The sequence below is a fragment of the Alosa pseudoharengus genome, unplaced genomic scaffold (assembly GCF_046254945.1).
Source record: "Alosa pseudoharengus isolate Yale_2024_CS ecotype anadromous, Long Island Sound unplaced genomic scaffold, YU_APseudo_1.1 YU_APseudo_1.1_scf_18, whole genome shotgun sequence".
Lineage (NCBI taxonomy): Eukaryota > Metazoa > Chordata > Actinopteri > Clupeiformes > Clupeidae > Alosa > Alosa pseudoharengus.
In genome coordinates this window covers 22,255,316-22,268,446 of record NW_027468650.1, presented here as the reverse complement: position 1 = coordinate 22,268,446, position 13,131 = coordinate 22,255,316, and the positions used below count along the sequence as shown (strand labels likewise).

Sequence of the window (13,131 nt, the reverse complement as noted above, 5' to 3'; positions counted from 1 at the left end):
AATGCGTGAAAATGATCCTTATGAACGCAGGCTATATCTTAGCCTTTTTATTTTCCCTCAAAACAGCCCACGACACATGGGACAATATTCAACAGGAAGGAAGTGTTGCATCTTCAACTGATGCTGTGACTGCCTGTTTTGGTTTTTATATAATGTGGTGAAGAGTATTATCGCGAGATCTATCTTGAACTCTCGCGAGAATTGAGCACCAGCGCCCCCTCCTTGTGCTAATGCGGAGGAAAAGGGAGGGGAGAAACCTCCATAGCTAGCTCTAACAGCCTTTTCAAATACAAATACATTTCATTATCGCCTTGAATATTCCTTTTGATCGGAATTGACGTAAAATTGTTCATAGATACAATCTATGCCCACTTAAAAAGGCATTAACGCTCGAAACGCATCGAAAAAAGAGGCGAAACGACTGGATAAATCCAAAAGAAGAAAAGCGGCCTATTTTTGTTCCTGATATCCTGGAGCCGCAGCTCCACACTCGCGGCCGGTGTACAGACTGCAACCTATTAATCGCTCGTTTGTAGGGTTGTTTGCTGCGTTGTGCATGTCCTTCTCTGTACCTCGTGCATTTCCTTGCATGGTCAGTTTTTGTTTTGCTCGCTAGGACGTTTGTAAGCTAACCCCGTTTCATTGGGGTACAAAGGGAGAACTTGTACCAAGCGGGGCCTGTTTTGTTTTTGCATCGACAGCGCCATGAAAAGCGGGGGGCAATAACACATAAATTGTGCCTACGTTTGGATCATCACTGATTAGCAGAATGTTTCTGTATTGAATACTACCTTGCTGCTTTGCTGGACAATATCTCGTAAGACTTTTGGAAGCTAACTCTCAACAACGAAGCAAGGAAATGAGAACGAAACTATCTTCGAGCTCGGTTTGAATTTGGTACAACCTGCTCAGCACTGGTAATTGGAAGCTAGCCCTAGCTCGCCAGTTGAAGAGCGCCACCAATGCATTGTTGTTGAATTTAGACCTCGACAGCGAGCTGTTCATGGAATTTTATGCAAGACGATTGGCCGATTTTAATGAAGCAACACTTCATTTTTTTCTTGATATTTTATTTTGAGAATTCTGACTCATCGGAATTTGTTGACTATTAAGTTTTTCGATGATGATTCTTTGGGCACATTTCGTGCCGTGGAAGAGGGGAAAGCGATGAAAATGGACTGGCCATTATTGTGAGGATTTCCACTGTGCTTCCGAGTGCAGACTAATATGTGCGTGTCTATCAATAGCTATGCTCCGGAGCTAGTTTGTGAGCTAGCTATATCACATCGTGTTTCCTGTACATAACAGGGAATATTGACGTATCAGCATTTCATTGTGGTAACCAGATCTGCTATATTTATTTTTTTATCAATCCATGCTAACTGGCAGACTCGCATGTCCTGTTCATTCCGTGGACATTGTACTCGACGGTTTTGCGAGTCAGGTCCAACGCACCAGCAACACGACTGTTTGTGGACATTGAGAAGACACTTCGCTGGAGGACCTGCTGCGTGGTGCTGGTGCTGTTCGTTATTTCTCCCAGGACTGGATCTATCTAGCGCGAGGCTGCTGAGATGAACCCGGTGAATGCGACCACTCTCTACGTTTCAGCTTGTCGTTCGGTGCTGCAGTGCGATCCACGGGACCCCCAGGCTTTGGCCGAACTCTATAAGCTGTTACCTTTCTTCAGGCAGTCTCTGTCCTGCCTGGCTTGCGGTGAGTATCGATTTGTTTTTATCTATCATTTTTTAGATGTGATTAACGTTAGCCCTAGCATCCCGGCTAGTTTGACTTGACACGCCCCCATAGGCCGAGTAAATGAACACCGATTCTCCTTAGGATGCCGTGGCAATTAATTATACCCTTGTTTCAAATGTAAGCTTTAATGTTTTCACATTTGTTCATTCTCGGCCCACTGCTAACCAGCATATGTTTCATGCTCTATTTTTTTTTAAACAGTTATTAAATAGCTATACCCACCTAGCCATATTACATGAACAGCCAGTAAACATCCCTATCGACATTCACATTATCAAAATGATGACGTACGTGCGCAATCGTTTGACATTTCTATGCATAGTCGTCATCTTGTCACCTCTGATACGTCGCGTGCTTTTTTGCAGTAATGTTATTTAAGTAGAACATTTGAAGTGCAAATGTAGCGGAAGGCAGGTTACTCAAGTGGACTTAGCTCATTCCGTGGGTTTGTTGTTGGCTCGAGACATTCTGCATGAAACCCTGTAAGAAAATACCTAGTGTTGGGTAGTGGGTTGTATTGTGACCATCTATTTCTTACTTATTGGTCGTTATTATTGGCTTCATTACAAGCTGTATATGGAGTTTGCGTCCAAGTTACAATGATGCATTTGGTTTTTCATGTGCCTCCCTTAATTGATTATTTTTTTTCTCAGCAAAACTACACAGAACTAATTAACTCACTTGTTTCATAACATTAGCAAAACTTAAATTAAATCATTCCGGCGACCCCTTATGTCGGATCCGCTTCAAAATTGACTAACAAGATTTTGATCTACTTGCTTCTGTTTCAGGGAATTTGCTTCAAGATCCAATTGCTCCAACCAACTCATCATGCCAGCACTATGTTTGTAAAGCATGCAAAGGCAAGAAGATGATGATGAAGCCCTCATGCAGCTGGTGTAAGGACTATGAGCAATTTGCAGAGAACAAGCAGCTGTGCATCTTGGTGGACTGCTATAGGAAGCTATGCGAGTACATTGCCGGTTCCCCTCTCGCCCCACACATCGCTAGTGCAGTTGGCGAGTCTCCGGACCTGCTAGCGATGCTTAATGATGGCCTCTCTCTGATTGAGGACTCGCCCACGGAGGAGTCAGACGTGGCCCTTCTGCTGAACCTGAGCCGCCTTTCCCCAGCACCTTCCACTTCTGAGAGGCACCCAGAAGAGGTGCAGCCTCCCCACCCACCGGCCAGTGAGGGAAGCGAGCAGCCCCTCAGCCCTTTGGAGGTCAACGGCCTGCAGGGCTGCAATGGACTCGCCAATGTAGAAGAACTCAGTGTCAGTCTACCATCACCAGCAGGTGGCGTCCAGCTCACCGTGGACATTGAGGGTCCCATGAAACGGGACAAGTTTGAGGGGAAGCTGGATGTATCGGAGGCGGTGGCCGCTGCAGGGGATGAGCTGAGCCCCAGCAGCATGGACATGTGTGGCTTTGGTGAGGAGATCAAGCACAGTGGGGGCACGCTACTCCTGAGTGTGGAAGAGGTGCTCAGGACTCTGGAGCCAGAACCCCTCAACCAGGAGGACTGCGGTGCCATCCTGCAGCCCAGTCAGGACTCCTCGGGGAACCTGAATGGGCCGTTTGTCTGTTCAGCCAACAGCTCCACCAACACCACATCAACTGACTCCCCACGGCCCCTTCCTTCACTCCCATTAAACTCTTCAGAGGTCCTGGCACCCCAGCACCCAAACTCCCAACACCAACATTCGCACCCCTCCTCAGGCATGTCCTGCTCTGCTGTCACACCCCGAGTGCCTCGCTCCAGTCGCAAGCGCTCGCGCTCGGAGAGTGACAGTGAAAAGATCCAGCCCTTACCCATCTCCAGCATCATCCCTCTGGGAGCCTCTGCCCCTGTCGTTATCAAATGCGAATCCAAGGTGCCACCAGTGATGCCTCACATGGCGTCTGTTCCCAATGGTGGGGGGCTGTCAAAAGTGGGCAAGACGTTGGTAGTGTCCAACAACAAAAATGTCAAAAAGAGCCAGGACCATCATGGGCCCAAAAAGGCATACGCCAAGGCCAAACAGGGCACCCCAAAGTCCAAGGACAAAACAAAAGAGCGGACTTCCAGCAGCACGTCAATTCCAGGGAGCCCCACGAAAGTGGTTTACAAGAAGCCCCAGGAGAAGAAGGGCTGTAAGTGCGGCAGGGCCACTCAAAACCCAAGTGTTCTTACATGCCGCGGCCAACGCTGCCCCTGCTACTCTAATCGCAAGGCTTGCCTGGACTGTATATGCAGGGGCTGCCAGAACTCCTACATGGCCAATGGTGAGAAAAAGCTGGAGGCCTTTGCCGTTCCGGAGAAAGCTCTGGAGCAGACACGGCTAACCCTGGGCATCAACGTCACCAGCATACAGGTGCGGAACCCAAGTGCGAGCCCGGCCAGTGGTGTCCTGAACGTGACCTCGACCGCTGGCTCGCCTGTGCCCTCCTTTCTATCAGCGGGTTCCCACGACGACAAGGGATTTGATGAGGCCCTAGACATGCGGTTTGACTGTTGAGCTCTCCGCCAAGACAAGCTCACTCACCATCGCCCCCTTATTCCAGCCCAGCTCACACCTTTTTTTTGTTTTGTTGTTTGTTTGTTTGTTTTTTACTTTGTGAGGTGGCACTGCAGAGGAGTCATGGAGGTGAAGCAGCCAGCGGAGTTCCACACAATAAGGCAGCTACTGTGGTTTTTGTTTCCAGTTCACATTGATTGGTAAAATTTATTAGGTATTGCTGAAGCTTGTGCCTGTAAATCACTTGTAACATTTTTTCGGTTGTTTTCTCTTGTTTTTGTCTTGCACTCTTTGGTAGACAAGAAATGAAGAGTTGTTACTGTAAGTCAAGAGGTTTCAGTTGGAGTTTTTATTTGCTGGTTATTTTTGAAAAAATTCTACAAGTGATCTACAAGGCACGATCTTTAGCAAGGAAATAAACCTGACCTCATTGTTGTGGGTCATGCTATGTGCATAAAGTGGAAGAAAGCATTGAGTTTGCAGGGTAGAAGGCAAGACCTGTTCATATGAAATGGTACCTGCTATGTCAGTAGAGACTGGTTGTATTTATATTAAAAGAAAAAAAGACAAAAACTTTTTTGTACACAAGACTTAAAAAAATTCCATTTAAGAATACATTTTATGGTTTATTTTATAAGTTACATTAACAACATTTGCAGTATTTATTGGATGTCACCTAACATAGATTTTCGGTCCATCTAGGGCATCATCAGGATACCATTTCTACAGATGCAAATCACTGAGATGCAGTATGTTTCTGTCTAAATTATGTTGCTGTCCTGTTTGTGCTAGTTTATTTTTGCTGTCTCAGACTGTTTTCCTCCCTTGGGGCATTTAAATACCTGTAATATAAATGTAACATTTCCACAAAAAAGCAAAAACAAAAACATACTCTTGCTTTGGTGACTCATTTATGACTCTTTCTGTTGACTGCCATGTCATCTACATTTCAGGACCAATTGCAACTGGTGCAGTGACATGTAGCCTACACATTTTTATCAACACTTGAGCTGTAGGCCACACTTTCACAACCTACTTTAAACAGCTAAAGAACTGAAGAACAGATGGTGCTATTGGATGACTGATATAAGCGTCATTTAATGTCTGCAAATAAATGTGGTGATGGGTGGGCATTTAGGGCAAACTTTCAGATTGACTGGAGATTTTGTGGAATGCTCCATGAGTTTATACTTTCATTTAATTTATAAGAAGCTGGATAAGAAGTTAGTTCATGCTTGTGCTAATAAGAAGCAGCATATGAACATGGTGGTAAGTGTTAAGATAAAATGATGGGTAGCATGTCTCCTTAAAAAACCTGTTGACACCTTTAGTTGTCAGTGGCCTACCCCTGCTATACATGTCCTCAAATCTATTCTTGCTCTAATGAAATATGATTAGTGTGTAAAATCAATATGTATTCAGGTGTGTTAAAGCTAATTATTGTCATTGAGCGGGGTGTACAGAGTAGGCTGCATATGGATACATTGTATGCATGGCAGAGATAATCTTGGATACTGCTTCTGGGATGACAAATAACGTGTCCTTGTTTTTACACGTAAGTACCACAAGTCGGCAGAATAGCATTGGGAATGATACAATCACAGATGTGTGAGTCAATCTGCCAAGTCTGAGGCGCATGAAAAAGGCAATAGCTTAACATTTTATATAATCTTATACCGGTAGGTGCATGGATATTTTCTACATATAAATGCGTTTTCGCGGCCAGGCCTGTTGGTCACACGGCCTGGACTGATATAGGCTACAAATAACATATCACATTTATACCACAACGTCATGTTATAGACTCTGAATTTGTATATATCATTTTTATTTTTTTTAAATCTAGCAGCTAGAACTGCCATCGGCCTGAAGGTTGAGCGCGCCCAGCTGTGAAAGTGGTGCGTTCATGAGGTCTGAACAATGGGAACGTTCTCAGTGATGCTATCGTTCTTCTGACTTGCAAGCGTTAATGTGCTTTACAGTCCGATCGAATGTAAGAAAATACACGGATGACAGCAAAGGTTAAACATAGGCTACTTTTGAGTACATATGTCGTTTAATTCGGATTAGCCTGTGTGCGTAGGCTATGTCGTGAGGCGCTTGAACAGCTTTCAAGTAACAAAAACCGGCAAATTTCCAAGTTCACATTGACATGACATCGCTGGACATCAAAGTTCACATGTAGCCTAGCCTGCTACAGAGTGACGACAAGTCTACTACTGGAAAAATTATGCAAAATCTTTCCCAGATTTTGTTCCAACATGAGGTGGCGTAGGCCTACATGAAAGACGCACCATCATCGCATTGCCGGTGCTCCACGTCCCAAACTGACGTGGAGGCTGTGCAGGTGTTGTTATTGTCGTTGATAATAGTTAACAATCGGTCGAAATTATATTTAAGTTTCATTTCATGACATTAGCTAAACCCAACATGGGCTAGGCACCTTTGTCCGTATAATGAGGAGCCCGCTATTGGGCCCCTGAAGGCTCATGAGCCTATTATCTTTTTAGAGGTGGGATTTTTTTTTAGTGTTCATTTAGTTTCCCCATTACAGAGCCCCTAAGGGGACATTAGCATAGCCTATATATATATATTTATATATACCCTATACTAGGTCTTTATTATGAGGACATTGAAGTCTTGTCATCTGTTCTGGCGCATGGGATACACCGATTTGGATCAGACCATATTAATTTCATTTATGAACAGAACTACAAACATCTGCCAACTCCACGGATATAGGTGGATATACACAAAATGCAAGGAGAATGAATGTAGCCTATTAAACATAAGGAAAGAGAATGTTCGTTTAATTCTAGGAGAACTACACCTAAGACAGCCGCCATCCTTTCTAATGAACCGGAGCTCGTATCTGACTGTGGCACTGTGAGCACATGAAAGTTTTGCGTGAGCACATGAACGTTTTGTGTGAGCACATGAAGATTTTGTATGAGCACATAAAACTAAACTTTAGATTTTTTTTTGTTGCTCATGTCCCCTTAGGGGCTCCGTACCCCTTCCCTCTCAATACTTTGCCGTTTTCTCGCAATAGTGTAGCTTTCCCTTGCAATATTTTTTACTTTGCAAAACGCAAAACGTAAGCTATTGCAAGGGAATGCAAAACTATTGCGAGGGAACTCTATGGGAGCTCTAAAAATGTATTCCCACCATGTCCCTTTTGAGGCTCCGTACAGTGCTAGGTCTAGTAGGTTTACAATTATACGTTTATAATTGATAGTATAATGAAACGTTTGAAAAATAAAATTCAATGTAAACTCAAACGTTTCATTGTAGACCATGACATTGGCAAAATGGTTGAACATAGGAAATAGCCTGTGAAACATTTTCATAATGTCACCTTGTGAAAGGATCCCATTGACACTGAAACACTTAAAAACAAATCACCAAAATCACGAACTTCCGAAACACCATAAACACAGGATCCAATCACAATCGCTTATGCTGTCAACACAATCAGTGGCAGCACTGATGGTGACAGGGTTAAACAGATACCATGGACGTATGTCTTTGGAACAACTGCATTTAAAACCTTCATTTACTAGAAATATGTGATTTCTGCAATCCTGAAACAATTTGATAAGGTTAAATCGGTTGGGTTTACTGCACCAATTTAAGTTTAATTTCACTTCTGGTTATAGGCCTACCCCTGGAAGTTGTAAAACAGGAAGTTCAGAAATAGGAGTCAATGGGATCATTTCTGCAGATTAAGTTAAGAGATAAGATAAACCTTTAATTGTCTCCCAAAGGAGAAATTTGCAGTGTTACAGCACCCAACAGGAGACAGAGTATACAACATACAGCATAACATAGGCCTACCTCCAGAATATACATGAATGTGAGTACACACTGTCCAGCCACAGCAGCTCAGTAACATTGAACACTGCACCCTAGGGCCCTGGTAGGATTCAAGAGGGGGAAGATAAATAAATAACTGCACATACATTACTAGCTAAATACAGGTAAGTGAATCATTTAAAAGAATAAACTAGATGTACCGCAAAGCGGTACAAAATATGACCGCCGACCGCCGCTCAGTCCTGCACATTCTCTCCGCAAAAATAATCAGAATCAGAATCATTTTATTGCCAAGTTTTTTTTCTTTTCCACACAAAAAAGAAAATACAAGGAATTTGACTTGGTGAAATGGTGCAAGACACATGCAAGATGTATTTAAATACAATATATAATTAGCCTAGAAATCTAGACGCACCCTAGCAGCAGCAAATGTAATTTGCAGCCAGGGTAGTCTAGCAACTCTCCGCTGGCTTGGAAGCTGGAAAAATGAAACTTCTATCAGGCCAATCACATCGTGTAAAGAGTCGGCGACGGTTCCGTGTGAATTTCCTACTACTTGAAAAAAAGATGGATGCTGCTGCTGGCGAACAGTGGTCTTTGAATCGTGACTCGAGTTAAGCTTTTTTTAAATTGGCAAAAGTTTTATCAACTAGCCAACTAGCTCCACTGGTGGGGAAATGCATGGGACTCATGAGTTGTAGCGCTATCCTATTGCGTGCAGAGGAAATTTGAAAGACAACCGTTTATCCCGCCCCTTGAATTGAGCAGTGCCAATGGTAAGTTCCCAGACCCTACATCTTGATGTGGGTCTGGCTCGTCAGGCTAATATATAATATAATATAATATAATATAATATAATATAATATAGGCCTATACATAAACAAATATGACAAAGTGCAGATGCAGGGACAAAAACACTATGCAGAAAGGGGGGCTATGTTTTGTTGAAGAGACCAATTGCAGAGTGGAAGAAACTGTTTTTGTGGCGTGAGGTCCTGGTCATGATGGACCGCAGCCTCCTGCCAGAGGGGAGTTTCTCAAAAAGACCGGGGTGGTAGGGGTCTGCAGCAATCTTTCCTGCCCGCCTCAGGGTCCTGGAGGTGTACAGACTTTGGAGAGAAGGCAGGCTGTAGCCAATCACTCTCTCAGCAGAGCAAATGATGCGCTGAAGTCTTCCCCTGTCCTTGGCAGTGGCAGCAGCATACCAGATGGAGATTGAGGAAGTGAGGATGGATTCTATGATGGTAGAGTAGAAGTGCACCATCATCGACTTTGGCAGGTTTCATTTCCCTAAACTGCCGCAAGAAGTACATTCTCTAATGCACTTTTTTGATGAGGGAGCTGATGTTATGCTCCCATTTCAGATCATGTGAGATGATGGTTCCCAGGAAGTGTAAGGACTCTGCAGTGTTCACTGGGGAGTCATGGAGTATGATGTGGGCTAGTGAGGCTGGATTCCTCCTGAAGTCCACAACTATCTCCACAGTTTTGGCAGAATTCAGCTCTAGATGGTTGTCACTGCACCAGGTTAACAGACTGTCAATCTCTCTCCTGTAGGCAGACTCATCTCCTCCAGAGATGAGTCCAATGAGGGTGGTGTCATCCGCAAACTTTAGGTGCTTAACAGACTTGAGACTGGAGGTGCAGTGGAGCAGGGGAGAAAGAACACAGCCTTGCGGGGCTCCAGTGCTGATTGTTCAATGATCTGAGCCATGCCTGCCCATCCATTCCTGTCAGACAGGAAGTTAATGATCCACCTGCAGGTGGGATCAGGCACATTCAGCTGGGAGAGACTGTCCTGCAACCTAGCCGGGATGATGGTGGGACAGCAGGAGGCGCTCGAATGACATCATGACCACAGAGGTCAAGGCCAAAGCTCTGTAGTCATTTGTGTGATCTTTGTGATCTTTGATTTTTTTGGGACAGGGATGATGGTGGAGGCCTTGAAGCAGACTGGTACATGGCATGTCTCCAACGAGGTGTTGAATATGTCGGTAAACACAGGAGACAGCTGATCAGTGGCTCTTGGGTGCTCCTTGTTGGTGCCCCCCCATCCCAATCCTCCCCCACCTTTCTTATGCAGCCCTTGCCACTTAATCTACTAAACCCCTCTTCTACTGCACTTTTTACCCCCCCCCCCCCCCCCTAAATGCACAAATAGGCTGACACCAGACATAATTTCACTGCATTTCTTACATCCAGTAACTATATGCATGTGACAATAAACTTCCTTGTATCCTTGTATCAGCACAGTGCTTCAGGGTGGATGGAGATACAGAGTCTGCCCCGCTGCTTTACGGGGGTACTGCTTCTTAAAAACACTAGCCACTTTCAGACCTGCATGTAAGACTGGAGGTTCTGCGGATGTTAAACGTTTGGGCCGTATCTGAACATAAACGGCCATTTGGAAGTCCGAACTTAGCTGGCTGTTCTACTGCTCCCCACTGAGTAGCCTATTTCCGACGGACATTATGTAAATGAGCTGGTGTCTGAACGAACATGCGGAGATTCTGTTCATGTGCGTGTTCAACCACATTCAACCTGTTCAACCACACGGAGATTCTGTTGACAGATCAAAACACAAAACAATGGTTCTGTGTCATCCTTGTGCGGCTACATGTTTCATGCATCCCGGTCTTTCAGTGTCCCTGGAATCGTTGACATAAAATCAGGAAGAAAAAAACTCTATATGACCGCATCTTCACTGCGCGGCGGTCATAATAAATAGGCTTCATTTTTATCTTAAGTTATGGTTATGGTTGGTTATGGTTATGGGATTTTGCAGACGCCTTTGTCCAAAGCGACACACAAATACAAAAACAACATAATATTTAAAATATAACAGGGAACAGATTAGAATGTTGGTCAAAATATAATAAGGAGAATAGCAATAATAAACAACAATGTCAATTCAATCAATAGCCTAATAAAATAAGCAATGAAAATGAGGGAAAAAGCAATAATAAACAATAATGTCCATTTAATCAATAATATAAAAAACAATGACATGGTAAGACTATATTAAGGAGAATATCAATAATAAACAATAATGTCAAATGAATCAACAGCCTAATGGAAATAAAACAGTATTATACAAACCATAACGCATAAGATAAAGAAATTAAGTAAACTTGAATTATAAAGAATCCTTCCAACATTTATTGAAATCTGCTTATATAAACTTTATTCTCTTTCCTTTCTCTAAGTTGCTAAGTGGTGCTCACTGTGACATCAGAAATTTGAAATAATGTATGAAAAATCAACATCTGCTTATCATTCAACTAGGGGCAACATTTGAATGAGGAGCTGTTGTCATGATAATGTCAGTCATAAAAAGTGCCCTACACTGGCTAGATGCAAATGCTGTACAATTGTTTTGCATGGCAGGGTGTACTGTATAGTGGATGAGTAGTGTCAATGCCCATTGTCACACTTATTTAGGAGCAGATAACACATGCAGTAGAGCTGGTATTAATGAGGCCAGCACACATTCTGCTAAGCTGTCTCCTCCAGGAATGGACTCTATGCCATGGAAGGCTCTTCAGCCAGCACATTTATTTCCGTTAGACTGTCAATAACGGCATCTGTTATATTCTGCTCCTTTCCTGTTCTCTCCGACACTGAACATCTTGTTTATGCACAGCAGGGTGACTCTTTATTCAACTTCGACAAACGCATAAATCCTTCAGCATTTTAACATGCTCATTCACAAGTTGTAACAACAACAACACGTTACATTGATATTGTGCTTTTCTCAACAATCAAAGTGCTTCCAGGGAACCTCACTACCACCACCTGGGTGATGCACGCCAGTCATTATGCGCCAGAATGCTCACCACACACCAGCTTGAGGTGGAGAGTGAGGGAATGTAGTAACACCCAACGAGGTCCGTGTGAACAGGTACGCTAAAACAATGCAGGTGATGGTCCACTGGTCCGCAGGTGATGGTCCACTGGATGGTCCACTGGAAATGTTGTGCTGGTTGAAAAGCCTCCCAGGATGTGTGTGGCATGTAGGCAATTACCCTTGAAGTCTCCAACATAGCCAGTCACATACGGGAGTTTTTGAAGAGAGGAGAACTTTAGATATTTGCAAGACTATACAGGTGAACATTACTGAATCACTTAAACCTGATGGAGGATAACAAATTAATTTGTGGTTGTTAGTCATGCTGTTTTTGCATTTTGATACACATACAGACCAAAGCGTGCTTTGATTTATGGCTCAAATGCAGAGTGTGAAAGGATTCACATACTGAAGATATAAGGTAAGAATAGGTCACGTTACTTTAATATCATGTGTAGGCTATACTCCGCTGTGAATATTGCATAATTGCCAAATTTAAGAAAAACTATTCAAATAGTAGAGCTGTTAAGCTCCTATTATCAGAAGAATTCTGCACAGGATGACAAAAGCATTACACTTTCCGGTTTTGACATAAGTATTGATTTAAGATGTGGAGGCATTCTCAATTGGACTTCTGAGGTCAGCTAGAGGTCATTGTCCTCTGTGGTATGAAATTTCCAAGCACAAAATTAAATAGGGGTGTATTTTTGGATTTAAATGTGATAGAAATGTAAACTAAACATGCTTTCCAATGTTTCCAGGCATGTGAAGCTCATTTAGAACATTATTATCACTCTTCATGGAGGTCAACTTCATGGAGTTGGTCAAGGTCACTAGAAAAAAAAAACTCCTATTAATTGCAACATGATCATCAACAAAAAACAAGTCCTGTTTTTAAAACCAGTTCAAAAGGAAATGTGTACTAACTGAACTAATTCTAAAATCACCATAGTACAATTACATTTGTTGTAAAAGCCTTGACCCAGGAGTATGGCCTTTTTGCTGGATGTGTTAGATCAGTTCAAGGAAAGTGAAGAATGCCATCCAGGAAGGCACATAACTGGTTGTCTTGTGTGGCATTTCATCTGAGAGTAAACAGAGCAATAATGACTAATGAATAATGCAAGACAGTAACAACGCTGTAGATTGATGCATAGAATGGAATCTTGGGTGATGTAAGGTGAATGCACAGAACAGTTTCCACACAATA

At 43.1% G+C, this 13,131-nt stretch overlaps 1 protein-coding gene across 1 annotated transcript; it reads left to right on the top strand.

Annotated features, from left to right (window-relative positions):
- Nucleotides 1-244: 244 nt before the first annotated feature.
- Nucleotides 245-5,156, top strand: msl2b (MSL complex subunit 2b). The gene is made up of 2 exons (XM_076290558.1): nt 245-1,716; nt 2,550-5,156. The coding sequence occupies exons 1-2, from the start codon at nt 1,575-1,577 to the stop codon at nt 4,256-4,258; spliced, it is 1,851 nt and encodes a 616-aa protein (XP_076146673.1). The 5' UTR covers nt 245-1,574; the 3' UTR covers nt 4,259-5,156.
- The last annotated feature ends 7,975 nt before the right edge of the window (nt 5,157-13,131 follow it).

Bases quoted from the DNA above. Each gene is read 5' to 3' on its own strand.
- msl2b (XM_076290558.1), top strand. From the start codon at position 1,575: ATGAACCCGGTGAATGCGACCACTCTCTACGTTTCAGCTTGTCGTTCG. The intron at 1,717-2,549 runs GTGAGTATCGAT...CTTCTGTTTCAG, and splicing joins TCTGTCCTGCCTGGCTTGCG to GGAATTTGCTTCAAGATCCA.